The following is a 26,732-nucleotide window of genomic DNA, read 5'->3' as shown; positions in this document are numbered from 1 at the left end:
GTGCCGGGAGGGCCCCTCCACACCTACACAGCGTTTGGCTCCAGCAGCTCTCCTGTGATCGGGTGTCCACCTCAACTGACAAAGGCATCTTTGAAAGGCCAGGTGGAGTGCCCGAGTCTTTTGTGAGTCATTAGCAGACAATTCTGGATGAATATTAGGCAGAAGTATGTGTGAGGCTCTCTGAAAGGACCGCAAGCAAGAGGTGAACGCATGCCAGCTGAACCGAATCCCTTCACATGAATGCAGAGAACAACTCAGAGCCGCAGTTTACCTGCCACCAGCACTGCCCACATGGAAAGGCAGACCTAGAGCATAGCTCAGTGATAATTTGTCAGACTATTTATTGAAGCTACAGTTATTAAAACAATTTGTTTCACACGTCAGATGGTCCCTTTCTTTGCAACATCTGTTCCTCTTTCTAAGCTGCAAAACCCGCAGTGTCTTTCCAATTTCTCTTTGCTTGTCTCTGCGTTTTGTTACATCTCCAAGACTTTTCTCAGCTACTTTCACAGAGCCTTTTACACAAAGGCAGGAAGGAACTGGGACCCCAGGACCATCCTCGTGGAGGAACGAGGACAAGAGGAAACAGGACGCTCCTCACCTTCCTGGTCACTGCCGGGTCCAGATAGCCCTTCAACTTCTGGATGTACGTGTGCGGAGGGTTCTTCACTTGAAATCTTTCCTGCAAAGGATGTAAGAATAAACATCAGCCATTTTATAACATTTTTGTATCTACTTATTATATGTATGAAATACACGCACATACCTATTTCAACATTTTATACATCATATAAATGTATATGTGCATGCCCTATATTCGTAAACACTTAATCTATGCATGTACAATATGCATGCAAATACCTTATATTTACATGTGTCTTGATTTTCTGAAATTTGATATTTATATAGGAGGCGTAAAAACCTGTCTTACATATTCGATGAGGATTTTGGTTACACATATAAACAAACGCACCTGAAAACAAAGGGCTCTGCCAGTCAGAGCACTGCGAGAAAAGAGAAGGGTTGGAAGAGCAAGTGCGTGTCTGTGTCAGACTGAAAGCCGTCACCACAAGAGCCAAGACACCCTTTCTGTCATTTGGAATGATCCTAAGAACACACTACGTGGTCCATTCACAGAAGAAATTTTATTTTGTTATGTGGGTTTTGGAAAAATTAATGCAAGAGTAGGACGTTAGCAGTAGACAAGTAGTATTTTAACAGGTACTATGTACCTCTACTTGTGCCTGTGCCGTGGTGAGTGGGTACAAACGAGCGCGTGTACCTCCTCCAGGCACAAGAACTGCCCAACTACAACTGGTTTTATTCTATCCCCCTTCCCAAAACACAGCCATCAGTCCCTCCAACCCACCGGCAAATTCCAGCTCCCGTGGAGGGACAGGAACCGCAGGCACACCGTGACCCGCAGCCCGAGAGGCACGGCCCAGCCTAGAAACGCCGAGCAGTGTCCTCTCGAGGGCATACTGACTGCTACTGAAAACCACTCATAATATTGAAAACCTTCAAAACGTCTGTATTTCGAGTCCCTCTTGGTTTTCGCTTGCCTTTGCATGGCCAGGCTGACATTTATTCTATAAAGCTGCTGTGAAGCACAAGTTAGGCTGCAAGGAGCGCGCTGTGTCCAAACCTGTTAAGAGCATTACCCAAAGTCCTGCTACTATTTGTATCTTGGAAGAATTTTAAACTATTCTGCCCTCTCCCTTGAGGAAAGATCTCATAACAATTTCCTCCTGATGTTACAGCTTCGCATTTTGTAACTGATATTTGAAACCCCCACTTATTAGGTCAGGATGCAATTTTGACTACATTATCTGGAAGTTATTTCATAACGAAGAGTGCGCTGCTGCCCAGTTACCAGAACGTACTGTCTGAACACCAAAACTTGTTCCTCTTATTATCTTGCTGCTTGCTCTAAAAAAAGTAATTTATCATGGTCAGAAAGAAAAAAATGGGCCAATAAATCCACCCTGTGGTCCACCAGCCCCGGGCTGTAGCTCTAAGAAACAGAAAGCAGACATTTCTCTCCTTTTTAACAATTTTTCTTCCACACACCTTCACACAGATGGTCCAGGCCAAACTGCGAGTCCTGGATTTTGGCATTTCCTTTTTATCTCAAAAGCAGCTCCAGAAAAGATAGAGTTCTTGGCGGGCAGCTCCCTGGCCGTAGGGAAGCCAAGAGCCCCCTGTCACCCCTGTGTCCCCCACCTCGCACCGCTCAGCGCCCTTCGTGCCCCCCTGCACTTCAAAAACAGACACGATGGGCGGTGATGGAGGGCAAAGGGGACAGCAGGAACACCCGCAGATGTTGGCAGACGTACACAGAAGAAATGAAAAGTACATCAAGTAAATGATGTAAAAGATTAAGATGTCAATACTCAAAGTACCTGAGTTGCTAACTTCATTCATGCACTTGTTGCAGAGCAGTTGGGACAGCTTCGCATTTACACTTCCAGCCCTCGCAGGACAGCGTCAACCACGGCTTTACCGTGGGCAGGAATACAAGTTACTTAGAGGTAATTCCATCCATTAACTCATTTTAAAACTTCTTTACTCTGGCAGACGGACAAAAACGGCACTTTGCTGCAAATGAGAGCGTGGCCCATGGCAGACTAGGAAAGAGCTACCAGAGGTATTGGAACCTCTGCCACCGCCGCTTCTCTTTTCCCCATGGCAGTTCTGTACTAGCTCCGGAGATACCAACGATGTCCAAAGGCCACCGTTCGCACCTGCCAGGGAAGGAGTGAAGCAGTGGGGCTGTCAGCGAAGAGCAGCGATGACACAGGAGCGCAGGGAGCAGTGGCCATGGCCACAAGGCCAGCTCCTCTGGGCTGCAGCGGGTCTCCGGCTTCACAGGGCCCACGGTGGCTGGGGAGTTCCCTAGCACTGATGTGGTAATCTAGCTAATCCTCTAGAGAAGCTATGTTAATCTTTCAGATTTATTTCTCATATTTGTTAATCAGACATCACCTGTTCACTGACACAAGTCTTCACTAACTGCCGGTTTTAGCAGGTGCAGTCTTCAGAATGAGGTGCTCGAAGAGGCCCAGTGAGCAAACTTACCAGTAATATCTGCATCGCAGACATATTTTTGTTTGTTTTCTTAAAACCCAGCCATAACTATGTATTTATGCAATAATCTCTGAAGCACGCTCATTAAAAAAATGCTATTCATTATTGTAGAGCAGAATTATTTGGGTTGAGGGACTATGAAGAAGTTATCCATGAGCAGCAATGCTCTTCTCTAACTCGTGAGTAAGAACCTCGTGTGGCAAACATCTGCTAGTCCTGGGAACATTCTGGCAGTAAAAATTTTTGTAAGGGCAGATTTGGCCCTTGAAGTGTTTTTCCTGCTTTGGAAGGTCACGAGGGAGCGGCCTTCAGTGTTGCCCTGTGCCGGCACTGACTGCTGTCAGGGTTCATCCAGCTCTGACCACCTTGCTTAGGGCTGAGATGTCTCCTGCTGCAGGAGCTCGCTGCTGGGTGCTGATGGCAACCTGGGACTCACTCACCAGGTCCCATGCAGGAAAGCACGGGTCCTTTCCTTCTGGCGTTCTTGAGAGCATTTACTTCATCGGAGAGGCAAACACACATCCCAGCCAACACCAAGGCACTGCTGTCCATGCCTAATTCACTTTCCTTAAGGATCATAAATAATGAGCTGAAAGCTGTTGCTTTTGCTGTCTTCTCCTCCTCTCCTCTTCTGGCAATCCTTAATACTCATCGGCCAAATCTGCTTTCAAAATAAAACTATAATGGCCAGCAGTTTCACGCTACTTGAACCAGGAGGTAAGGGATTTTTACCACACGCATAAAAAGTTTAAAATCTATATTCAGCTCTCCGAATTTCACTGAGCACACAGCATGAGCCAGTCGGTGACACCAGGCCTCGGACACTACCGGTTCCCCCCGTGGTCGCACAGAGCTGTGCCCACCAGACACAACAAAGTTAACAAATCCCGACAAAACGCCTATTTTATCTCCACGACGTGACTCACGAGCACCAACTCTATCTACAGCCCTGAAACGAGAAAGGCACGGCCCAACAGTAACCCTACCCTGCCTTTGTCAGCCACCTAGCATGTAAATTAATTTTGCAAGAATAAAGGGCCCTTTCTTCCCTGGAAACTTGCTGAGGAGCGGTGCTCTGTGCAGGGGAACCGCAGCCGCAGAGCTGAGGAGTAAGAGTGCTGCCAGACGCCGCGATGAGCTAGCCCCAGAGCGTCCCTTTGGAGCAATAGATGACGGGAATTCAGGGAAAGGCTTGAACTGGGGGAGCACAACACTGCTCCTGTGTTTCTTTCAGCAGCAGCCTCCAGCATTAGCACTTTCTTTTCCTGATGGATACAGAAAAGGGGGGTGGAGGGCTTGATTTCAGCAGCGAAGAGGAACTGCTGGATTTCTGCGTTTCCCCTTCGATGCGATCCTAAGAAGAACTCGATACATCCCTTCACCCCAATCTGGGAAACGTATTTATTCCGAAACCAGGAAACTGTGGCTTTTCCAGCGATCTCCTCCCAAAAACATTCAGGACATTTTCTGCATTAGTAACGTATGCTACGATTGCCGCCCTCGCTAGCTCGTTTCATTCTTAGCATTCATGCAGCAGGTAGGCAGGCAGGGTGTCCCATCTTACCCACAGTGGTTCTTTAAACAAAAAAACAAGCAGGGGGAGGGATTCACTGGTATACAAAACAAGTATTTTCCATGCAAAGGCTCTCAGAGCTGTAAGTGGCTACTGTGGCACGTGCCAAGCTGCGAAAAACACCCAGTTGTGAAAAAAAAAAAACACCCAGTTGTGAAAAAAAAAACAGAGCTCCTGTGCAAAGGTGGTAACAGCAGCACATGGTGACAGACAGCTGGAGATGCCACCTCTCGATCATCGTCCCTTCATCCCATTTCCATGAGGAGGTTCGGGGCCACCTGAGGTATCTGTGCCGAACCCCCAGGGCTGCAGTGTCCCCATGTCCCACCCAGCAGCCACACCAGAACCCCCCAGACCCAGGGGTACCCACAGGAGAGCCCCTGCAGCCCGCCCCGAAGGCACCTCCACCTTTTTCTCTCATTAAATCTGACGACTACAGTCAAAGCTCGTTTAATCTGGGTGTAGATGAGCACAAGTCTCAGGGTCCCTCTGGTTTCAGACGTTATCCTTCCCCAGGGCACTGTGAACACCAGACACCACATTTCTGTGCTTGGTCTCTCCCCCGGCCACCTGCCCGGGGGCTGCTGGAGGCCGCCATGCTGCCCAAAGGCCTCTTCCCGCCTCCTTTGGAGCCTCGCCACAGAAGGGCGAGAGGTCTGGAAACCACCTGGGAAGGTATTTTGGGTGTCAATTACGCCGCTTCCATCTCGGGTCCCTCCATTCCCCACACACCTCCATGCAGCTCGTCCAAGGGAGAGGACCCGGTCTCTGCCCCTGCCACGGTTTGCCATTAGAGGGCAATGAAGAACTTCCTACGACGCTCCCAACCTCGCCCTCAAACCGTGTCCCCTCTAATACTTCACCACACACTGTGGGACAAAAACGCCCCGAGTACCGCCAGACGTAACTCTCCATGAAGGCAGCAAACCAAAGGGGTGGCTCATCGTCTCCGGGCATGTTATCCTTTCCCTGCTTGGATCCATCCCAGCACTGCTCCTCTCCCCCCAGGACCTGCCACTGGGGCCTCCACGCTGGAGACCGGCACTCAGCGGCAGGGAATTAATTGTCCTTCTCTCACGACCCCCAGCTCGCCCCTCCAGGGATGCTGCAGGTAGGAGAGCGAGGGCTGGAGCTCTCAAACAAGGCTCCTCGGGGTTTTCTCTCCAGGTCACGCTCCTTGCCAGTCCACAGGCACCAGGAGAGCTTCTGCCACCTCCCCATGCACCCTCCCCGAGCTTCTGCCCATCCTGCAGTTAGATTTTTAGCTCGCCCTGGGACCGAGGTCACCTCACCGCCTACCCCACCTCGGTGACACACTGTCAGGGTCATTGCAAACGTGTGAGAGGCAACAGGAATACTGGTTTCGTTCTCCTCCTCCTTAAATTCATTCCTTGGTCGCAGAGAGGCAGGGCAGCAAGCTTTCAGGAAAGCCACAGCAAGGCACAAATGACTTCTGAGTTTTATAGACAAAGGAACAGAAAACACCACCCAGGATGAGGCCCCACAGCCAGCCCTGCAGCCCTTCCAGTGACTCGCCAGAAAGGGCATAAGCCTAATCAAGGCAGATTTCAATTTATTATATTTATTATTGTCAATAGCATATGACCAGCAGCTCCCCACATTTTTTAATCTCACTTTTTTAAAAACAAGAGTTACTTTTCTGGGCCGAATTCTCTCCTTTAGTGGTCTCAAAATGTTTCACAGCCGAACGCCCAGGGCCTGCTTTGCAGACCACTGAGAAAATACCACTTAAGAGCAACTTTGGGGTCTTTTCCCTTTCCGACAAGCTGAACGCCAGCACAGGAAGGTAAGAGATAAGCCTGCTGTTATACCGACTGACATCCTCTGTCCTTCAGGAACCAAAACAAAGGTCTCATGGCTGATACCAGCTGAAAATAGTTGCAATTTGCTTCCACATTAAAGCCTAGACGTTCCACACAAAATCCTGGAAGCGTTTTCGGCTACGTTCCGTGATGACACGGGCAGACATCAATATTTCACACACCATATGCTGTATCAGGGCTTCTACAGACACCTGCTCCACGCCGCTCCGGTTTCGAGCGGCTGGTAAACACCCACCAGGGACGTCGGGGCAGCTGCGGCACATCACGGAGACGCAGCCCCTCGCTGCCCGAGCTCGTCCCCTGCACGGCGGGACCCCGGGAAGCGTGGCACGCGTCACACACGTGGCACACGTCACCCCCCTTCCCTTCGGGACCTTCCAGTCCCAGCGAGGCTCCTGCCACGTGCTGCGTCCCCTTCTCAGAGCAACGGGGAGCGGACTCCTCTGCCCCCGGGAGGACTGCGGGTGTTGTGAAAGCAGCTGTTAGACATGCAGTTCCTGCACCCTGCAAACTTCCTTCGCTGCGCTCCCACCCGCCCGTCCCTCCTGCCTCGCTGTAGAGCTCGGGAGTGAATCAGCAGCAGCTGCGCTGCGGAGGGTGGGTCCGCTCTGCGGTGGGAGCGCGCACACCAGGGCTGTGATCTCACTGCTGCTGCCTGCCCGCTGCCAGCTCCCTGCTCAGCCCCGAGCACGGCGCTGCGCCCGCACGTCCACGCGCTGGATGTGCACGCTCTAAGCAAGCAGCCGTGAAGAAACACATCACTTACAGTAGGCTAAGCAATTTGTTCAGCGTCTCGTTAAAGTGAAATTTTAAATAGCTCAATGCTGTAGTTTTTTTTGCGGAGAAAACTCTTGAAAAAAAGCGAGCAATTCTTTACTCAGCTTTACTTTAGGGTAATTGGATTTCATCAGAGGCTCCGCCACTGTAATGGATGAAAAGGAAATGTCTCACAAACCTATTTATTATGATGTTCCTGAGCTCACAGCAAGACTGTACCTTCTGCCAAACTCTCATCCTGGTACCTCTGTGGTTACTTTTCAAGGAAACGTCCTACTCATCAGTCCCAGATCAATTATTTTCATTAGCCATTACTTTTGAAGTTTATGGCAGGACCCGATTTTGCTGTTGGCTCACAGCTGCACACCCTACCTTCCGCATGCCTCCCTTTCTCTAAATAATGCAGTTTCTGTTCACTTGCCATGGCAGAGCCAACCTGTGAATACAGCACTGCCAGGTCTGCACTGCCCGGCAGAGCTCGGACACCAAGGATGCCTCAGCACATGGTGCTGCTTAATCCGAGGGTGCTGTGCAGGCCGGGAGGGCAAAGGGAAGCTCAGGCCGCATCACCACTCGGGTGTTGCTGAAGGTGACAGCTACCGCCAGCTGTGACAATGGCTCGTGACGTGGAAAGCCAGACACTCACTGGATCATTACCATTTGTCGGCGTTACACAGGTCACGACAGACCCAACTCCACACACTCACCAGGAGGGGACGGAGGGTTGTCTGCTCGAGCTTTTGCCTTGCACAGTAAGCAGCATGCACCACACAAGGCTTCCGTGAGCTGTTACCAACACTGGAGCACGAGGCCAAGCAGATGAGGGTATGAAACCACTCAAATCCTCTGCGACCTCCCCTCTGAAGCCCTGGGAGCGTGCTGCCCAAGCACCAGCGCACGCTCCTAACGGGGTGCCTGCTAGAAGCCCTGCCAGCCGTCCTTACCTGGTCGCAGATGAGTTCCCACTTCTTCTCGTTGTCGTACTGCCGCAGCAGCCGGGCTTTGTCGGGCGGCAAGTTCATCGCGTTCTGCAGGGAGAGAGAAAGCGAACGTGAGGGACCACTGCGGGCTCGGGCTCCGGAGGAGTCAGACACGAGCAAACCAAGACAACATGGCTGCGGTTGCTCTAATTGTTTTATGTGAATTCCTGTTGACAGAGTTATTCAGAAACATTCCCTCTCAACGTCGTCTTTGGCCCCAAAAGCAGCAGTGAGTCACACGGCAGGGCCCGGCAACGTCTCTCCTGCTGTGGGGACGCGCTGGGAAGCGGGAGGAGGCAGTGACCGGAGCGCTGCCGCCCACCACGGCCCCTCTGCCCCCTCTCTTACACTGCCTGAGCACGTCAATAAGGGAAGCGCCCGACCCTGCGGCATGCTAAGCGCTGCAGAAGGCCACTTTTCTCCAGAAAAAGCCCTGAAATGCCATTTCATTTTATTTCAACAGCAGGACGCCACTCGGGCTTTAAAATGTCACCGCACGCAACCGTAGCTGGGTAGGAGAGACGCCGGGGCCAGGAGCGCTGCTGCCCACCGTGACGTGTGCGACTCGCAAGCACAGAAATAACGAGCTGCATGCCTGAGCGACACCTTGGCTGACGCCTATCAGACGATGCCCATCGCCTGCTGTCCCCTCTGGTGCCAGGTGAGATACCCAGCACGGGGAGGGGTCCGGGGCAGGACAGCACGGAGCGGGTGCTCCGTCCCCGGGCAGCCTTCCCGAGGGCTGGGTCCCAAAGGCAGGGCACGGCCGCGCTGCTTGAGGAGAGCTCCACAAACACGGCGTCTGGAGAGCCTCCCTATCAGCCGAGCGCAGCGCAGGAAGGCGAAGTGCCTGAACGAAGGGCCTAAAGCACCTCTCCGTCTGCAGCTCACATTCTCCTCGGCACACTTGTCTGGCCACGGAGTCACCCGAATTCACCCCCAGGTTGCAGAGCCCGGCTCCCTGCGCGCCAGGCATACCTACCTACCCCCCCAGTGAAGCAGTACTCCATAAAGCCGTCTAGGCACCAAGACACTGCAGTAGCAGGACGCACCTTCACAGCCTGTGCTTACAGGTTTACAGCTTTGTCAAACCCAGCCTGTCCTGGGGGTCCTTGGAACACCCCCGAGCCCCTCTGTGACTGTTGGGCTCACGGAGCCAGCCTGGGGCCGGGCATTGTCCATTTGACCATCGCAGGTAATGGAAGAGGAGGGGCACGGACAGCCCAAGCTGCTGTCAGCACCCCCAGGAGCCTGCGAGCATCAGCCCAGCCTGCGGGCACACTGGTGGACGCACCCTAAGGGGCACACTGAGACACCGAAACTGAAATAAGCCCCAGCAATGGCCAGGATCCAGGGTCACACTGTGACCACCACAGCCACCCCTGGACACAAGTGGCACACGGGAAGTCCTGGGCAGGTGACGGAGCGGTAACCGAGGAATTTGGAGGTGGATGTTGAGTGGTCATGCAGTAGGGATCGGTATTTTTGAAGCACTTTATCAGGAATGCGCTGGGCTGGTCGAGCTGAACCACGACAGGACAGGCGGGTACGGGGACGCGCGCGCTGGCACCACGTCCCAGCCCCTGCACGCTGCCATGAGGGCACTCACCGCGCCGCGCGAGGCTGCGCAGCACTGACAGCACCAGCAGGCGTTGCACAAACCGGGGTAAAGCCGGGACGAGGAAGCCGAGAGCTGACCTGGCAGTGGCTGCTGATCTGACACCGACACCCCCACACCGCATCCCGGCACAGGGAGGGAGCACAGTCACCCCCAGCGCAGATTTCTTTTGAAATCCTTGGTGTGGCTGCAAAAGTCTCTTCCTGCCGGGAATGCTCTGACACCCGAGGCCCTTTTGGTGCACTCCGACCTCCCGGTCTCTGCAGGATCCCTGGGGAAGGCAAGGAAAACAGGTCTCCAGCTCATCTGGCCTCCTGCATCTTGCAGATGCGCTTGCTGCTCTCCCACAGGACCTTATCTACCTCCACCCCAGCGGATGAGCGTCACCTGCAGCTGCAATGCCTGCTCTTCCCAAAGCTTATTTTCTATCAGATAACAAATACTCTTCTTTTTGCTCATCCTTGCTGTCATGTTGACAGTATTTATAGGCCGCGATGCTATCTGCCCTTGATTCCTCTCCCAGTCTCTCAGCATACACCTTATCAGCTCTACTTATCGTTTTAATGCACTTCTTGGTATTTTTCCTGGGGCTTTTTCAAGTGCCATTCCTTCCCTCTGAGGATGCAAACATATCTCAGAGCTCCACTACAGCTCAGCTGCTGGAAAAGCTCCGCTGCTTACCTGCAATACACGCCTTGCCAAACTGCGATCTGATGTACCTGACAGCTTACCGAACCAAGCTGGCGCTCGGACAGGAAACCTGCCTGGAAACCTCTGCAGAACCCAGCCGCGGCAAGAGCTCAGCGCGAGCCTGGAACAGGGAAAACAAGACCTAGGCAGCAGGTCGGTGTGATCTCATTTCGAAATGAGCTAAATCTGATCTCACCCTGAAATGTGAACTCCTTCACTCCGCATCTTTGTGCTGCACACAATCACCTCATGTGTTTCAGCGCTTCAGACGGCCCTGGCAGAGTTCTTCCGAATACCGTGCGTACAGCCGGCCTCAGTCCCTGCCCGTACGCGGTGCACGACCCGTGCCCACTCACTTCTCATTAGGAGGTTTCAAGCAGTTTTGCAGTCTGCTTGTGTGCCGGGCCCCCAGGACAGGGACGGGACCCTGGGCCATGGCAGATGCCTGCAGGTCGCCTCCAGCAGCTCCTCAAGCTCTCCGCCCTCTTTTCGGGAGGTGACTGGGAGGGAAGCTGCTCCTGCTGCTGGACGTGGTAAGGAGGGAACGCGCTGGGCTGGGGCTCCTCACGCTGCCGGAGCCAGCTTGGCATTAACTTCTATGTGGGCTGGATCAAATGGCACTCGTTTACTGGGAATTGTCACCCGCAGCCCCAGGCCCTCCGTTCGTCACGCAGGCACACTTGGGCACCGCACACGTCCTCCCCTCCGCGCCCTGGCACCCGCCGAGCTGCTCCCCCAGCTCCTGAGCCCCGTCCTTGTCCCTGCCCTCCCGCAGCCCCGGCACAGCCTCCGCCAGCGGCACACACCAAGCACCCCTCGTTTCCTTGCCCTTCAGCTGCTCTTACCACTAACAACTGCTCCCTGCTGCAAAACGAAGTGCTGAGCCGGGGTGTGTGGCCTCCAGCGACAGTGGGCTTCACACCTCCCGGCACTGCAGCTAACCACAGGTCTAGGGCCTGCAATTCCTCTTCCCGTCTTCACCCTCGTTACAGCTCATGCTTTGAAGGCTGCTGACAGCGCGACCACTGCTGATACACCCAAAGTCCCTGCTGTGCCCAGAGGGGAAGGCCCCGGCTTCCCCCTCTCCTGCCCGCATCCCCAGCCGGTGCAATACCGGCACCCGCGGCACAGGAGACGTGCTCCACGCCTGGCTTTGCTGCCCACGACGAGCCGCCCCGCTCCTCCAGCAGCACCTTCACTACCTCCCCCCAAGTAACTCAGCCAGACCCCAACGCCGCGCTGCTGTCTGCGAGGGCCGGTTTCCAACCCTGCTTTGGCTCCCCACGCACATAACTTCTCTTTTTCCCCGCAAATTCCAAAGTTATTCATGTCTACTGCCGCGTGCCAAGTAATATAGGTAAGGTTTCCATTTCGTTTGCTCCAGACTGGCATTATAAAGCTAGAACTGGAATTAATCACAGTAGCAGATGGAAAACTGGGGAAAATACTAGCAGGCCTACAAAATATTAAATTGCTTAAGAGTTAAAAATAAAACCAGCAGCGCATCAAGGAAATACATATTTTTAACCTATTAAACAAAACTCGGCTCTGTCCAACTTGGCACCCCCAGCAGCGTCTCCGAAGCCCGTGCCAGACGCCTCGGCAACGCGCTGCGTACCCAGACTTGTCCAGAGCCGGCCTCGTTCCACCCAAACACGCTTCGCACACGGCTGCCTTCCTTTGGCCATTTCCTGATGATTTTATCCAAATCGGCGTGACAGCGAGAGTTAAGGGATGCAGCGCAGGTCCAGCACGGCCACCACCGCCACCCAACCCCGAGGCTTTCCCCGAAGACCGAGCACACCCCAAAAGGCAGGGAACAGAACCTCCCATCGTAAGGCCACCCCTCAAACAGCTTTGTCACCCAGAGCCGAACTCGCCCGCCTGTTTTCCTCCCCCAAGAGAAGCAGAAAAGGGCATCAAAGCCCAAACTGGGTTCTGAGGGGCCAGCGCACCTGAATTTACGGGGAGAACGGCGCAGCTTGGGGCTTTGGGCACTGGAGCCCTGCCCAAGGCACAAAACACACGGTTCACTGCCGGGTGCATCTCCCGGGCGGACAGCAGAAGGCTGGCTGGTTCGCTTGCATCTCGCAGGACCACCAAGTGCATCAGAAGGAAAGAGGGAAGCCCTCACAAGGAGAGCACCCTCAGAAGCACAGGCAGGACGCGCAGGGGCACACGGCGAGGGTTATGCACAGAGCACACCGCAGCAGCAGGCCAGGTGCCACCGAGGGCCGAAGCACCCTGGGGACGCGGTAATTTGGGAACAGAAATACCTGGAAACGAGGTGCCGAACCAGCTCCTGTCACAGAAATGTCACAACACCCCGTGGCTCCGGGGATTTCTGCCACTGGGAGGGCTGGCATGTGGCCGCGGGTCTGGGTGGCACTGCAGGTCCCAGCGGCACCTGGGCCGCAGGCTCCAGGCTGCTGGGGCGAGGAGCGAAGTCTGCTTTTTGTGACTTACTCCTTGTTTTAGAGAGAATGAAAAGGCTCACTGCTTCGGAAAACAAATGCAGCAGCACTTTGAGTGACTCAAAGGCATAAGCATTGCTAATTAGCGGCATTAAGCTGCTGCTCTTTCTTATTAATCTTATCATTTTTAAGTCCAAATCCCTTTTGTTTATGAATCCTGACACTAATGTGCTAGCCTCGAACCCGGCAGGGTCCTCCTAATCCATCCGCTCACACGGAAGGCCCCGCGTGCTTTAGGAAGCCAGTTAGGGCACAGCTACCCCTAACACACGTTTTCACCAGCCTCCAAGAGGAAAAAACAAAAAGCATTTGCTATTCCCTGGAGCTTCCCGGGGTGCCCAGGAGCCCTGGGGGCACGGCCGCATCCTGCAGGGCTCAGCCTGGCCGCAGCCCTGCGGGGATGCACGGGGCTGGCTCCCAGCCTGTGAACTCAGCATCACCGTACCTTGTGCTCCGAAACGTTGTTTGGGGCCAGCCTTCAAATTTGGGGTGCAGTGGCAAATTTCCATTCAATGAATGTATCCTCGAGCCGAGGAAATCTGCCGTGCAGCCACAGTGCCCGTGGTGGCAGGGCAGGGTGCAGGTCAATGCCAATCCCTCGCTGAGACGCGGCAGAGCAGCTGATATTCCTGAGACCTAATTCCCCGCGCACTTTCTCCTTCTGCCGTCCCTCCGATTGGGATTCTTTCTGACTTACACAAGCACTCGCGAGAGAGAAAAGCAAACCCTCGTGGTTTTGGGCTCCGTGGTACCATTGGTGAAACAGCTCAGGGCTTTAATACACAGAAAGCAATATTCCCGGCCTTTGTGAATCAGATTCAGATTTACATACCGACATCAAACTTGGGCTCATTACCCCAGCCACTGCAGACTTCAAGGACCCCCTAACCTCACCTGGAATTCCCTAACCTGAGGTCATTCCCCAGCTCCTCAGCTAAACTCCTCAGCCCCTGGCAGCCCGCAGCCAGCCACGTCCCGCCGCGTTTCACCTCCGGCTCTCCTGGTTTTATCTCCGCTGTCTCCACAACGATGAGCTGCAATCCTCATTTTTTTTCTGCATTATGGGCAGGACGGTTTTAAGGCACAGCCGGAATTATTTTAAGCTTTTATTAACGTCTGGTGAGCTCTTACAAAGGAAATCCAAAATTGGTAAGTCAAATCCGTACCTCCCAACTTCGTAAAACTGAAATAAGGCAGGCGCCTTTCCTGGCTGGGGAGAGCCTGGGAAGAAAACTCGGGCTCCTCGGCGGATCCAGGCTCACTTCTTGGCACTGCCAGGAGCCCGGGTCTCTCCAGAAACCAGGAGCGGAAAGGAACCAATGTTCTTGTACAATGTGAAAATTTAGCTTTTGGTAACTTCCTGCACGGCTTCGCCTTTCAGCCCCGCTCCGGTGTGTTTGTTTAGGAAAGCCAGAAGCAAGTGAAGCAGTTCTGGGTGTGCTGACTTTATGAGGAATCCATGCTAAAATTAAATGTACTTCTTGTTCTAATCCTCCTTCTCCCCTTTCTTTTCTTATTTAACAGTTCTTTGATCTAAAAATACGGATGCTCTCGCTGACGAGCCCTTTCTGCCGCTAACCATGCCCTGTACCTCTGCAGGGAGAGCACCGACGGGCAGAATCGGGCCCCTCAGTGCTGGGCGAGCCGCTGACATCCACAACCAGGCTCAGGAGCGTTCCAGACCCAGTGTCCAGCCACAAACCGCTGAATATGTGTTGCTGTTTTTTTCCCATAAAGCTTCAATCCTCATTTACACCCTCCTCTAAGAAGCCCCTGGTGCACCTGCCCGGCAGCAGCCACACGCGTTCCCGGGAGCCCAGCTGGGTCCTGGCGCTGCCAGCAAGGCGCAGAGCCGGCAGCAGAAGCGCACGGCAGGCCGGGGCTGGCTGGGCAGTCACGGTGCCTCCGGCATCCGCTGCTGCCATCTCATCCCAGCAGCATCTCAAACGATTTGGTGGCAAATGACGGCCGCTCCCACCACAGGGCCGTTTGTGCCATTCAGAAGCTCCGACCCAGCCCAATACTTCACAGATTTTGGAAAAGCTGAAACCTCATTAATTCGCCGCTGGGAAACAGCTCCGTGCTGCAGAAGCTCCGGGGCCCAGCTCGCAGCTGACCCAGGTCCCGGCACACCCCTCCGCCTTCCTCACTCACCCGAGTGCTCTCGCTGCTGATGAGGCAGCACACACAGCCCAGAATTAAAGACGTTCTAGTGCCACATCTGAGAACATCGTCCCCCCATGATGCTGTTCAGCAGAAACCCTACGGATCGAGAGCAGATGTCACGGGGGGGCAGCGGAACTGAACGGCTGCTTACCGGACGCTGTCCCAAAGGAAGAACCCAAACGGAGGACAGCAGCACCTAGCAGTGGCTGCCAAAACCCATCCGTGCCCACAGGATGAGCGCACCATCGCAGCATAAAAGCAGCCGTGAAGAACGGCCAGTCCAGAGGCCACGCTCCTTCCAAAGGTGTACGTCTCCTCCCCAGAACACCCCGGTGCTGTGTCGCACAGCGCTGGCCTCGCGGGGGACTCAGCCCCGACGTACCTGCAGCTGAATCCCGGCAGGAGGATCGGAGGCATCCTGTCCGTGCCCCCTGGGGACACCTCCAACATCGCCTCCGACCTCCTCGCTGCTAACTCTCCCAGCCGCCAAGGCTCCCGCCCTCTTCGCAGACAACCTGCGAGGTCAGCCTCGCCGGGGAAAAGCTGCGAGCTCTCAGCAAAGCAGTGAAAAAAGCGGTTAGAGACATTTCCTCTAGCTGGAGTTCTGAAAGCAGCTGAAGATCCCCACTGTGCTACAAGCACTCCTGTGATAGGAAAGGGCCTTCTCGCACCCCAAGTGCGTGGGTGGCGTGGGGAAACTGGGGGGTCGATGTTATCAGACGCTCTCTTCTCACTCCCGCCTATCATCGCTGTACTGAACTGCGAGAGGAGGTCACGGGCTGCTGAAAGGGTGCCTATGAAGCATCGCATCAGCTTCATTTTTCACGCTGGTGTCCACAAAACACCACAAAGAAAGCACTCCCTTTCGCAACCTACCGTCTGAAGAATGCGTATCGCGTAGAAACGTGTAACCGCACAGCCAGACGGATGGCAGCACAGAAATGCCCCGAACCAGCAAACGAAAACGCCTGAATCCACCGGGAACTTGAATGGTTTTCTTCTGTATGATTGCACCTCTTCCCCTACACACGCAGACGGACGCGTATGAACACATTCTGTTGAGTTTTTGAAGGTAATGCATACGGCTGTTGAACTGATCTACTGTAACGTGCCCAGAAAAAGCAGGACAAACCGTGACCACCACACAAACACACCCATAAAAGCCCCCAGACACCAGAACAAAAGGTGGTGAGACTTACGGTGGGCACAAACCGAAACAGGGGAAATTCCACCTCAAACCTGAGACCAGACACTGCTACCTCAAGGGCAGCTGCGGGCCGGGCTGCCCAGAGGGGGGAAGTTCATACACCTTCACAACAGACAGCGAATAAAAAGTAAAAGGCCCTAAAAACCCCACGGCCACCTCGTTTTAGTCTTAGGACGCAGAGGAAACCCTGCAGGCTGGCAGCTTCTCTGACTGGCGTTGGTCTAGAAACGAAATTATTCATCTGAATAATATCAAGGGCCTGAATAAACCAGGAGAAATACCTGCAGGCAGGGGTAACGGGGAGGAAAGCCAACTGCTTCCCTGCCGCTGTGGCGGCACCAGGCAGGCGGTGCTGCCTCCGTCCCTGGAGCACTTCTGAGCCGGGGGCAGGCAATGCCCCGAGCCACGGCCACGCCAGCTCCGGGTGGTCATCAGTAAACCCCTCCGCGTCCCGGACCACGGAATACATCCGTTACAGTTTTAATAAGGCTGATTTTACAAAAGATCTCCGCGTCAGTGAGCCAAAGCTCAAGAGGCCGAGGCTCTCCTGGAGGTACACTGGATGCCTTCAGGCTAAGGAAACAAAAAGAAGTCGTAAGCAAGCGATAAGCTTGTGAAGACCTGCAAACTATTTACCTCCCTCTTTTCCGCACTCATGTACCTGATGAGCAGTGAGAGCGATTTATCGGGAAGTTTGTTATACACCGAAATGTAAACACGAGGAAAGGCTCCCACATGCCAGGCTTCCAACCCGAGGGAGTTTTTACAGGCGAGCTATAACCCCGGGTTTGTGTTGGAAATATTTACAGGTCTAACTACTGCAGGCACCGGCCGGACCCAGCAGAAGAGGTGCACGGCAAGCCAAAGTAAACCCCAGATGTGTGACTTGTAGCCATAAGGAGAAATGTTTCCCACAGCAGGACCACTGTCCTTTATAACCGACCCCCAAGGCTCTTCCTACCTTCTTTCACGTCTGCCTGGGCTGACAATACAAGAGTTAGTACACATGTATGGCGCACAAGCACACCCCCACCATCATACGAATAATCGTGCCTTCAAAGCACCAGCCCTGCTGCTGGACGTTTCACCAGTCACCTTTTCACATATCCCATGGCATTTTTTTCAGTGCCGAGGTGCCCCAAGTATTTGGCAACTGCTTAAAGAGAGACACCAGGAGCTGAGGGATCAGCTGAGCAAATCCTTTGGTCAAGGACAGGGCAGAGCCGCAGCATGGCCGGGAAGGCCGAGAGCACCACGAGGGAACACGACCAGGACGGACTCGGTGCCGAGGAGCGGCCGATGGCACATGTGCCCCCCATGAGAGGGCTCCTGCCAAGTCATTCAGTAACAGGCAGGTAAAGCACAGCACCGAGAAGCCGTAAGAGACATCTTACTAGGAGACGTCTGGCAGAGGTCGCGCTGCCGCAGCCGGTCCCCGAACAAGGCTGCACTGTGCTGCAAGTCCTGGGGCCCGCGTGGCAAAGCCCCCGGGACGCCCTCCTCAGTGACGGAAAGTTCACAGCCGTTTTACCGGGGGCTTTGATGAAGCTGCCTGAGTAAGGGGATTGCAGGGGCACCTCGGCTCCCTACCAGCCGATGGGGTCTCGCCTTCAGGAGAGAAGGCGGAACGCGGCTGGTTTTATCCACGCCTGCAGCCGGGTAACCCTCGCTGGGAAGCTCCTGCTCCCCTTCTCCTCGGCCTCCCAGCTCGTCCTCCACCACGAGAAGGAGACTGCACGGCCCTGCAGATGTCAAACGGAGCAGCAGGTTAGCTTTATGTAGCGCGCACACTGCCAGACAACTCGGCATGGAATGGAAACGAGGGGTTGGTGCAGGCAGAGCCGGCCCCGAGTGCTGCCCCCAGGTCTGCTCCGAGGAGATCTCTCCTGAGCCCTGGGACACGGGACAAAGCCCTGCCGAAACCTCCCCTCGGGAAACACACCGCAACCGAGCGGCTGCACGGCTCTGGTTATTCTTTAAACGCTTTTACTGCAGCCTTCCCAACGCGGGTCCTCAAGTTCGGTGCTAGACCAATAAATGTTCGCGCTTTCCCATTAAAGTTTCTGCTGGGTTAAGTTTTTCCAAATAAAGCCCTAACCACATTTTCTGGGCTTCTGCTTATGCTCAGCACGCTGAAGTTTCCAGCGCGCACCGGAGTCACTCATGCTTCATGGATTTCATCTTTCCCCAGCCTAGAAAGCTGCGCTGCTTCTCATCCGCTTCCAATAAACTTCTACACAGTCACTGAGTCATCCGCGGTGCGCCTGGCCTCACGTCACGCTCAGACAGGAACCCAAAGGTGGTACCCAAGGCAGAGGCTTGCACGCGGGAGGTACTTGCTCAAATGCTGCAAAACGGGGGGGCCATTCTGGATGCTGGCTTTAACCTCTGTGAGATGATTCGCGGACTTTTGGAGCCGTCCCGTTGGTGGCACACACGCACAGACACCTACAGACGAAGCCCGGGCGTCGTCCCTCATTGCTCTTACACCTGGTGCAACGAATGTATTTTCTTTTTGTTTTTCCATTCTCAGCTTCGTTCCTTACCGGCTGGCTCCCCGTCAGCACGACGTGCGGGTCACGAGGAGACGACTCACACCGCGGGGGCTCGCTGCAACCCGCCAGCCGAGGGCTTCTCTCCAGCCCCAGCCAAACCTCCTGGGTCGCCTTTATTCCCGACCCCCGCTGCTCTTCTCACCTGACGGCAACACGTACTGCAATGGCCTTTGTTTACCCACAAACACGTTTCTAATTTAATCTTGGCATCTTGGAGACAGTTCACCTGCTAACCCCCCAGACATCAGCCTCGTGACTTCAGCAGTGCAGTACGTGAAGAGTGTAAGCAGAAGAAACTCCTATTTCATCAAAAAACGCTTTGATGGGTGCTGATAAACTCGAACCAGCCACATGACAGGGCACTGCCCTGCAACGCTGCATCTCCTGCTGGAGCTCAGAGCTGCTCGGGGCAGGATTCAGCCGCTTCATGCGGAGCCTCGCGGATGATCCCGAGGCACCTGCAGCACCCAGGGCACCAGCCGGCACCAAGCGGGACTCACCAGGCACGTTTGGAGCAGGCACTGCAGGGCAAGCAGGGCCCCCACGGTGCTGAGTGAGATGCCAGACAGCTCCGTTTAGACGATGACGCTGCCGAAGCCTCCCAAAGTCCCCCCCTCGCTGCCACAGAGGGGGAGAAAATCCGCAGGTGTTAACAAAACCGAGGTCATGTTTACATTTGATGAATATATACACTTCTTATTCCTGCCTAGCTTATGCCGTGAAAGCTGCCTGCTGCCTGGCCGTAAATCTCTTTCCCTGAGCTAAATCCTGGCGCTCTCCATTCGGCGGGGAGCAGGCTGCCAGCGGTGGCACCGCTCGCAGCGTGGCGCAGGAGGGCACCGCGTCTCCCACCGATGCACAGGGGAATGAACAAAACCCCATACACCTATTTCACCCGAGCCTGCTCCCCAGCTAGGGTGGAGCTGCAGGTGAGCTTTGCCTGGGCTCCTCGCAGCACGTGGAAGCCGCGCCAGCATCTGGAAAAGCTCCGTCCCCACGAGGTCCCAGCACGTGCTGCAGCCCTGCTCCTGCAGGCTCCCGGCTCCGGCGAGCTGCCGTGGTGAGAAATGAAATCGGCTAACGGGGCAGCGGGGCTGTCGCACAACCGTCCCGACAGGATGCACCGGGACAATGAGAGCGGCTTTCCTGGGAAACGCTGTCCCAGGCGCCTCCCCGCTCCTTCCCCCAAAGGGAAGCTCGGAGCGCACGGCCCTCCCGTGCCCCTCCTGCAGTTCCCTTGTTACGACCTTGACACCGTAAATATCAACAAAAGAAGGGGAAGGAGGCTAAGCTACCTAATGCCTTTCCAGAAGGCTCTGCCGCTCTTTAAGAGCCCCAAATTAACGGGTAATGCTCTTGTCATTAACCCCCATTAAGGAGCACGGCACTCGCACAGGGCTCCGAGCGCCGGGGAGCTGAGCCCAGCGCAGCGAGGAGCCGCAGGGGTGAGCAGGAGGAGCCCCAGGCAGGGTGAAACCAGGGTCTGGTGGCCGTGTGGGCACAGCAGGTGACACCCAGGTCCCACTGCTTGCTCCAACCCAAGCCCTCCCCAGGAGAACGGAGGCGTGCTCCCAGAGCTGTTCTTCCTCCGTCTCTTTGGGCCAGGGCCGCCATCCTTGGTCGCTGACCATCAGCAGCCTCTTAATTAGGCAGCGTCAGAGAGCTGGCTCGGCTGCGGAGCTGGAAGCTGGACTCGAGTGTTTCACAACCCCCTGACTCAGGAACCACACACCTCGACCTGCACATCCCGGGGGGAACGAGCCGGCCGCCTGCCGTAACCATCGGGACAGAGCACACCTGAGCTCAGCACCACCAACAGAACCCCAGACCCGAAAACAGGCGTTTGTAGGGAGGATCCTTTCTGAGAGCACGCTGCATCCACCTGGAGGCACACTGATTTATTATCCGTACAGCCTCCTACACCCCCCGAGTGGCACGGACATGCAGGAGCACCACCGAGCACGAGTGAAATTCCCTTTTTTAACACCCAAGTCACTCGGGCACACACGGCAGCCAGAGCTCTTTGGGATTGCCAGCGTGAAGACCTCGCTGTTCAATCCAGCTCCGACTTTCCACCGCTTCCCACGCCAGGAGCCCGGGCAGCCCCCGGCATGCCAATGAGGTTAAACAGCTCGCGGGCTGGCGCAGGAGCCCAGCGTGGCACTGCATGAAAATGAGCGTGCGTGCTAGCAGAGGCTCTGGGGCGGCGCGGTACCACGGGGACGAGCAGCATTAATCCCGAGCCCGCATCGCCACCTCCCCACCGCAGCACGGGCACCCGCAGGTAACCCTGCTGCAGAGCCACGCGGAGCCGAGGAGGTACCAGCCTCTGAACAGGAAAACCAAATTCTGAATGTAAGCACATGTGGTATTTATCGCAGGGATTCGGGGGATCTGGTTACATCTATTTTAAAGGCTTTTCTCCTCCTTAAAGCAGCAACTCACCAGGAAGCATTAACAGGAGCCAGCGCCGCATGCAAATGGGTGCGAGCATCGCTGGAGCCCTGTGCCGGCGTGGGGAGCGCTCACGGCACACGAGGAGGAGCACGAGGAGCACAATCCTGCCGCCCAGGCTGGCTCCCGTCCTCCACACGGTGCTGGGCATCCACGCTGAGCACAGCTCCAGCTAATTAGTCTGCCTTTTCTGCCCCGCTGACGAGGCCGGGGACGGAGCCCTGCACTGTCACTGTGATGTCTGTATCCCAGCACAGCGGGCGCAGCCAGCGGCTCTCCGTTTGGCTGGCTTGAGCTGCTCGGCTGAGCTCGGGGCTGGGTTTGTGCTGCAAGGCACGGGGCCAGTCCTTGAACCTCCAAAGAGGCACGGGATGAGCAAACTTCCCTCCTCCTGCGTTTCCAAGGATGGCAGCAGTGAGGAGCAGTTCGAGGTGCTGCCCTTGCGGATGCAAGGACATGGAAGTCCCACGTTAGAGACGGCACTTCTTAGCCACGCTAAGCTCGGGTGCCCATCAGCTCGCATGAGCCTGGGCCACCTCGGCTCAACCACGGCCAGTGCTGTGCTCGGGCTGCCAGGGGCTGAGCTGCTGGGTGCGGTCAGACCGCAAACTCCCTTGTTTCACCCCAAAATGCCGAGTGCCCCATGCTCCTGTGGCAGCAGGACGGTGTGCCCCATGCTCCTGTGGCAGCAGGACGGTGTGGCTCCTCGGACGTCTCTGCAGCCGTCTCCAAACTAAGGTGGGGTCAAAGTGGAGGAGATGGGCTTGGTCTGAAGAACCAGAGGTGATGGGAGAGCCTTTGCTCCGCTCCATCTCATCCCAGGGACCTGCAGAGGGGAAACGGGGCTGAGCCCAGAGAGCTGCCCCGTGCCCGAGGCTCTGCCCCATCTCCATGGGGAGCAGTGGAGGTAGAGGCAGGGCTCGGCCCCAAGGGCCTTTCTCCAAAGCGGGTAGTTCTGTGAAGGAGCCACTTCAGGAGTGAGAGGTGAGGTCATTTGGTTGAGTTTTGCACAAGAAAATCCCCACCCTCGCTGCAGGGCTGAGCTTCAAGCACTTGGAGACCTGGCTCAGGCCCCCACATGGGGGCAGCCCTCAGGGGGAGGCAGGAATGGCACCGCAAGGGCCAGGAGGCACGAGGCTGTCTGGGGAAAACAGAGACCGAAAAGAACAACGTGAAATCCTCTTTTCTCAACGCCTGCCAGAGGACATTAATCAAACCACCTCTTAACCAGGAGCACGGGTCGCGTCCTCCTCCCAGTCCTTCTGCGGGAAACAGGGCTGGAAGCGCCAGGCATCAGCCCCGACCGGGCTTGCCCCACTTTGGGGCCAGCTCGTGCTCAGCACTAGATACCCAGCACCAGGTAAATGTCCCCAAACTTCTGCACAGACAGCAGCGGAAGGAGAAAGGCAGCGGCTGGGACAGCAGCAGCAGGGAGATGCACGGGAGCTGCAGCTGCACGCGTCCCTGCCCGGATTTCTCTTTCCTGGCACACGCCTGAACAGGCTGCGGAGCACTTAAAAATAGCTGTAAAACCCAAAATACCACGTCCAGCCTGGAGCCTGCCTGTAATTTGGGATTACGCCGCTCCCTCCGCCCTGCTCCTCCTCTTCTGTGCTTGCTTTTCACTGCGAGGAGGGCAGAGGACTGTGCCAGTGACCTCCCTACGCCGCCGGCACCAGCAGAAGCGATCACCAGGAGCGTGCTGTGTCTCCGTGGGCAGCCCCACGCCTTTTCCCCGCTCGTTTCCCAGCGGAGCTGGTGCCACCGGCTGTGCATTTCCCATCCAAAAGCAGGTCGGTGGTACCAGCACCAGGTACCGGCCAGCTAAACGGGAATACAGCCCAACCCCTGCAAAGCAGTGACACCTCTACCACATCTTCCCCCCAAGGGACATTGATTTCAAGCCGTTTGCTTGTCCCAGCTAGCATGAAATGTCCTCAGGCAAGTCCTAGCCATGGCTTTTGCCCCAAATACTCATCAGCCAGGTTGTTAGAAAAAGGGAAAGGAGCTTTTGGAGGTAAGCATTATTATTTCACAGCCAGTGTTCCCCATTAACTGCAATTCGTACCATTAAAATGGGTAGTTTTACTGCTCAGTTACACAGCTAATACCAGCTGAAATTATATGCTCTTGGTTTAAAATGAGACAGAAAGAGAGCATCATAAGGCCGGCGTGAAAATCCCCAAACACCACATCCATCTTAATTCCTCTCTGCAGGAGCCACTGCAGATCTGGAAGGGTAATGCCCATCGTAACGCCCTGCCAAGGGGAACACAGAGCAACCGGACACTTAACAGCACCACGGGATTACAAAAGATGATCAATTCCCAAATCGCTCAGCTCAAGAAGTTGCAATTAATGCTTCTTTGCTCCCAAGACATCGGGTCTCACAGCTAACGGCCAGCGGCCTGCAGCAGGGCTCCTGCGCTGGGGAACCTCCAGCTCTGCCAGCTGCCTCCTACGGCACGGCCGTGGCTGTGCCCATCGGAGCTGGCAAGCTCCCCCTGCCAGCGCAGTGGCACAGCAAAGCGGAGCAGGCAGGTCGAGAAACAGCCGCTGCCAATCCTTCACCTGCAAGTCCGAGAGCCGTGCCCGCAGCTCAAGGACATCTGCATGCGAGAGAAGAGCCTGTGCTCCCTACAATGACAACAAAAACGCAGAAGGCACACAGGACCAGGCATAAGGTCACGCTGGACAACAAAAATAACCATCTGTTGAAGGGGAGAACAGCACAACACTGTTCTTTAACATATTTCTTGCATCTCCGCCCGTGTCTCTGTCTGCAGCAGGGCCGTGGTAGCAGCACCTCTCTCGGTGTTTCACATTTTTAGCAAGCGCCCTGCATTTCCAGATAAAAGGCAATTCTTTGCATTGATACCAGCAATAAATCACCTCCAGCAGCACAACGTGAGGCCTCTCCTTCAGGTGGCCACTCAGTCTGGCTGTGGGATGGGGACCGGAGGTGCTGGCCCCGGTGGCCACCGGCCCGGAGCTGCCCCAGCCCCGCGCCGGCCCTCAGTGTCCCGCTGTTGGCAGCGAGCGCTGTGCTTGTGCAATCCGCTCCTCCGGCCATCCCCAGCAGCAGGCATCTTCTTCCAAAAGCATTTGTCAGAAGAAAAACAGAACCACCCAAAATTGCATATCACTCAACTGCTTGAGAAAGAATAAACGATCTTCATTTCCAGCCCTCCCAGAGACAGAGTTCATCCGCACCCCAGCCAGAGCCAAAGCCTGGCGCGACGGCACCCAGGGCTGCGGCAGTGGTGGACCAGGACGTGCCCCACGGCCTGTGCTGGATCGCTCCGTGCCCACCAAAACCTGAGCAGCCTTCCCAGGGCCGCCTGAGCAGGCAGAAGGTGCTGTGCCCGCTGCTGTCCTCCTCTCTGCTGGAGCACCAGCTGCAGAAGAGGCAGGCGTCCTTATCAGCAGGAGCCTGAGGTGCCGGAAAACTAATTAATGGAAGAGCCATAGAGGGATTTATGCAGTGCTTTATGCAGTTTGACAACATTTACACCAGCAAGACAGCTTCTCAATGGGCAGAGGCCGGGCGGACAGGTGGAGTTACTGATGCTCCCCCTGCTACCTTCATGGAAAGCAAAAAAAAAACAAAACACCGCGATGGTACAACGGGGATGCTCACTGCCACAGGGCACCCCAGAAGCAGCACCGTGACAGTACCCATCTCTGTAAGAACACAGGCAGCTCCTCCACTGGAATGAATACTTTTATGAGAAATAATACAAGCAGTGCAATTGCACATGGATCTAAATCACAGCAGGTACCTGGCAAGATGCTCCCTGCACCAGCCAAGCAGGACCAGCAGGAGATCACCAGGGTGCCGGAGGGGTGCTGGTACCCACGGCCGGTCCCGGCACCACCAGCAGGGGCTTTGAGGTGTGAGGCAGACTCGTCGAGCTGTCCCACAGCCCACAGGCGAGCCAGGCTACGGCATGCAGGCGGGACCCCCCCACCACATCCTCCCCGCAGATACACCCAGCAGACCTCGCTCCAGCGCCGTCTGGGCGTAGCTCCGAGGGGATTTCTCAGTTCCTGCACCTCCTCTGTTCCCTGACAAACAGCGTCTCGACGGCCAGCCAAGCATGAGGGCAGAGGGTTATTTTAATAGAACATGTTTTACCAATTAGGATCTTGTGATATCCACCAAAACATCTAACACAACGCAGGAAAGCCATTAATAAAGCTCCGCACGCGTACCAGGGTTTTACAGGCACCATCTGAAGCTGCAGGTGCTTTGTTCTACTGCTCACAAGGCCGTCACCAGAACCCCTTGAAGTCCGTCTCAGTGGGTTTAATGACAGTTCCTCATCTCCCGGGCCGTGTTGTTCCCGTTTGGGTGCATCTCACACCTCGCTGCACGGCGTCACCCTCCTAGCATCTCTTCCACCGCGGCTCCCCGTGCACAGGCTGCCTGCGGTTAGCGCCTGCTCCGTGACACGGGGCTGCTGGGGCAGGACCATCACAGAGCTACAAATCACACTGGTATGAGCGCTGACCAAGGCCTGTTATGATTTAATTTAACAATTAAGGACCATTAAAATGAGGACCACCCTGCCCATTACAAAGAACAGCTCCTGCCCACCCCGTGCCATTCACGTGAGCGCAGGGGACAATTTCTGGGTGCTTTGGTGGCACCTCTGGGAAAAATACTACACTGGGGTTAGTAATAGGAAATATAATAAATATAATAAATGAGGTTAGGACACAGCAGGACCATGCTTTCTTCCAAAGTCAAAGAAACCTCCTAATGACATTACCAAGCAGATTTTTAAACTGATTCCCAGCCCTCACTGTCACCTGGTTTCCACACAGTGTTAAGGGAAATATCTTTACCAGCTTTTTTAAGGGAGATATCTTGATTCAGCTTAGTCCTGTTCTTGCTGAAGTCTGCCCCGTATGGAACTCTTAGCCCCGCTGTTTGTGCAGACGGGACAGCCACCCGTCCCACCTCAAACCCAAAGTGCTTGAAGAATGGGAAACCATTTCAGCACACTCCTCTTCTGATTTCCTGACGCAAGCCACATCAGCCCTCAAGGACTGATTTATCAGCCGAATTTCTGTCCCCAGGACACAGCAGACATTCCTCACACCACTCAAAAACCCCACGTCAGCCCCAGGACCCAGCGGGACTGGTTTTGCTGTGAGGAATTAAAAAGCACAGGAGGTGAGGAATGGCGCAAGGGCAGCTGGGCCCCGCCGCGCACCCGTACACAGCGCTGAGGTGATCGGGGACAGACCCGCAGCCATCCCGGGCCACAAAAAGGGGGCTGCCCCCCAGCACCCTGAGGA

General features: G+C 55.3%; 1 protein-coding gene across 8 annotated transcripts in view; it reads right to left on the bottom strand.

Annotated features, from left to right (window-relative positions):
• The window catches only part of FMNL2 (formin like 2), a 116,379-nt gene that overhangs the window by 52,224 nt on the left and 37,423 nt on the right, over positions 1-26,732 (bottom strand). For all 8 annotated transcript variants that reach the window (XM_035331810.1, XM_035331807.1, XM_035331808.1 and 5 more), the window contains exons 2-3: positions 8,226-8,309; positions 602-682 (exon numbers count right to left, since the gene is read on the bottom strand). In XM_035331810.1, coding sequence (XP_035187701.1) covers positions 602-682; positions 8,226-8,309 — 165 coding nt within the window. The remainder of the gene's footprint in view (positions 1-601; positions 683-8,225; positions 8,310-26,732) is intronic.

This window comes from Oxyura jamaicensis, chromosome 7 (genome assembly GCF_011077185.1).
Source record: "Oxyura jamaicensis isolate SHBP4307 breed ruddy duck chromosome 7, BPBGC_Ojam_1.0, whole genome shotgun sequence".
Classification (NCBI taxonomy): domain Eukaryota; kingdom Metazoa; phylum Chordata; class Aves; order Anseriformes; family Anatidae; genus Oxyura; species Oxyura jamaicensis.
The sequence above is the reverse complement of the archived record's forward strand: the minus strand, read 5'-3'. Positions and strand labels throughout refer to the sequence as shown.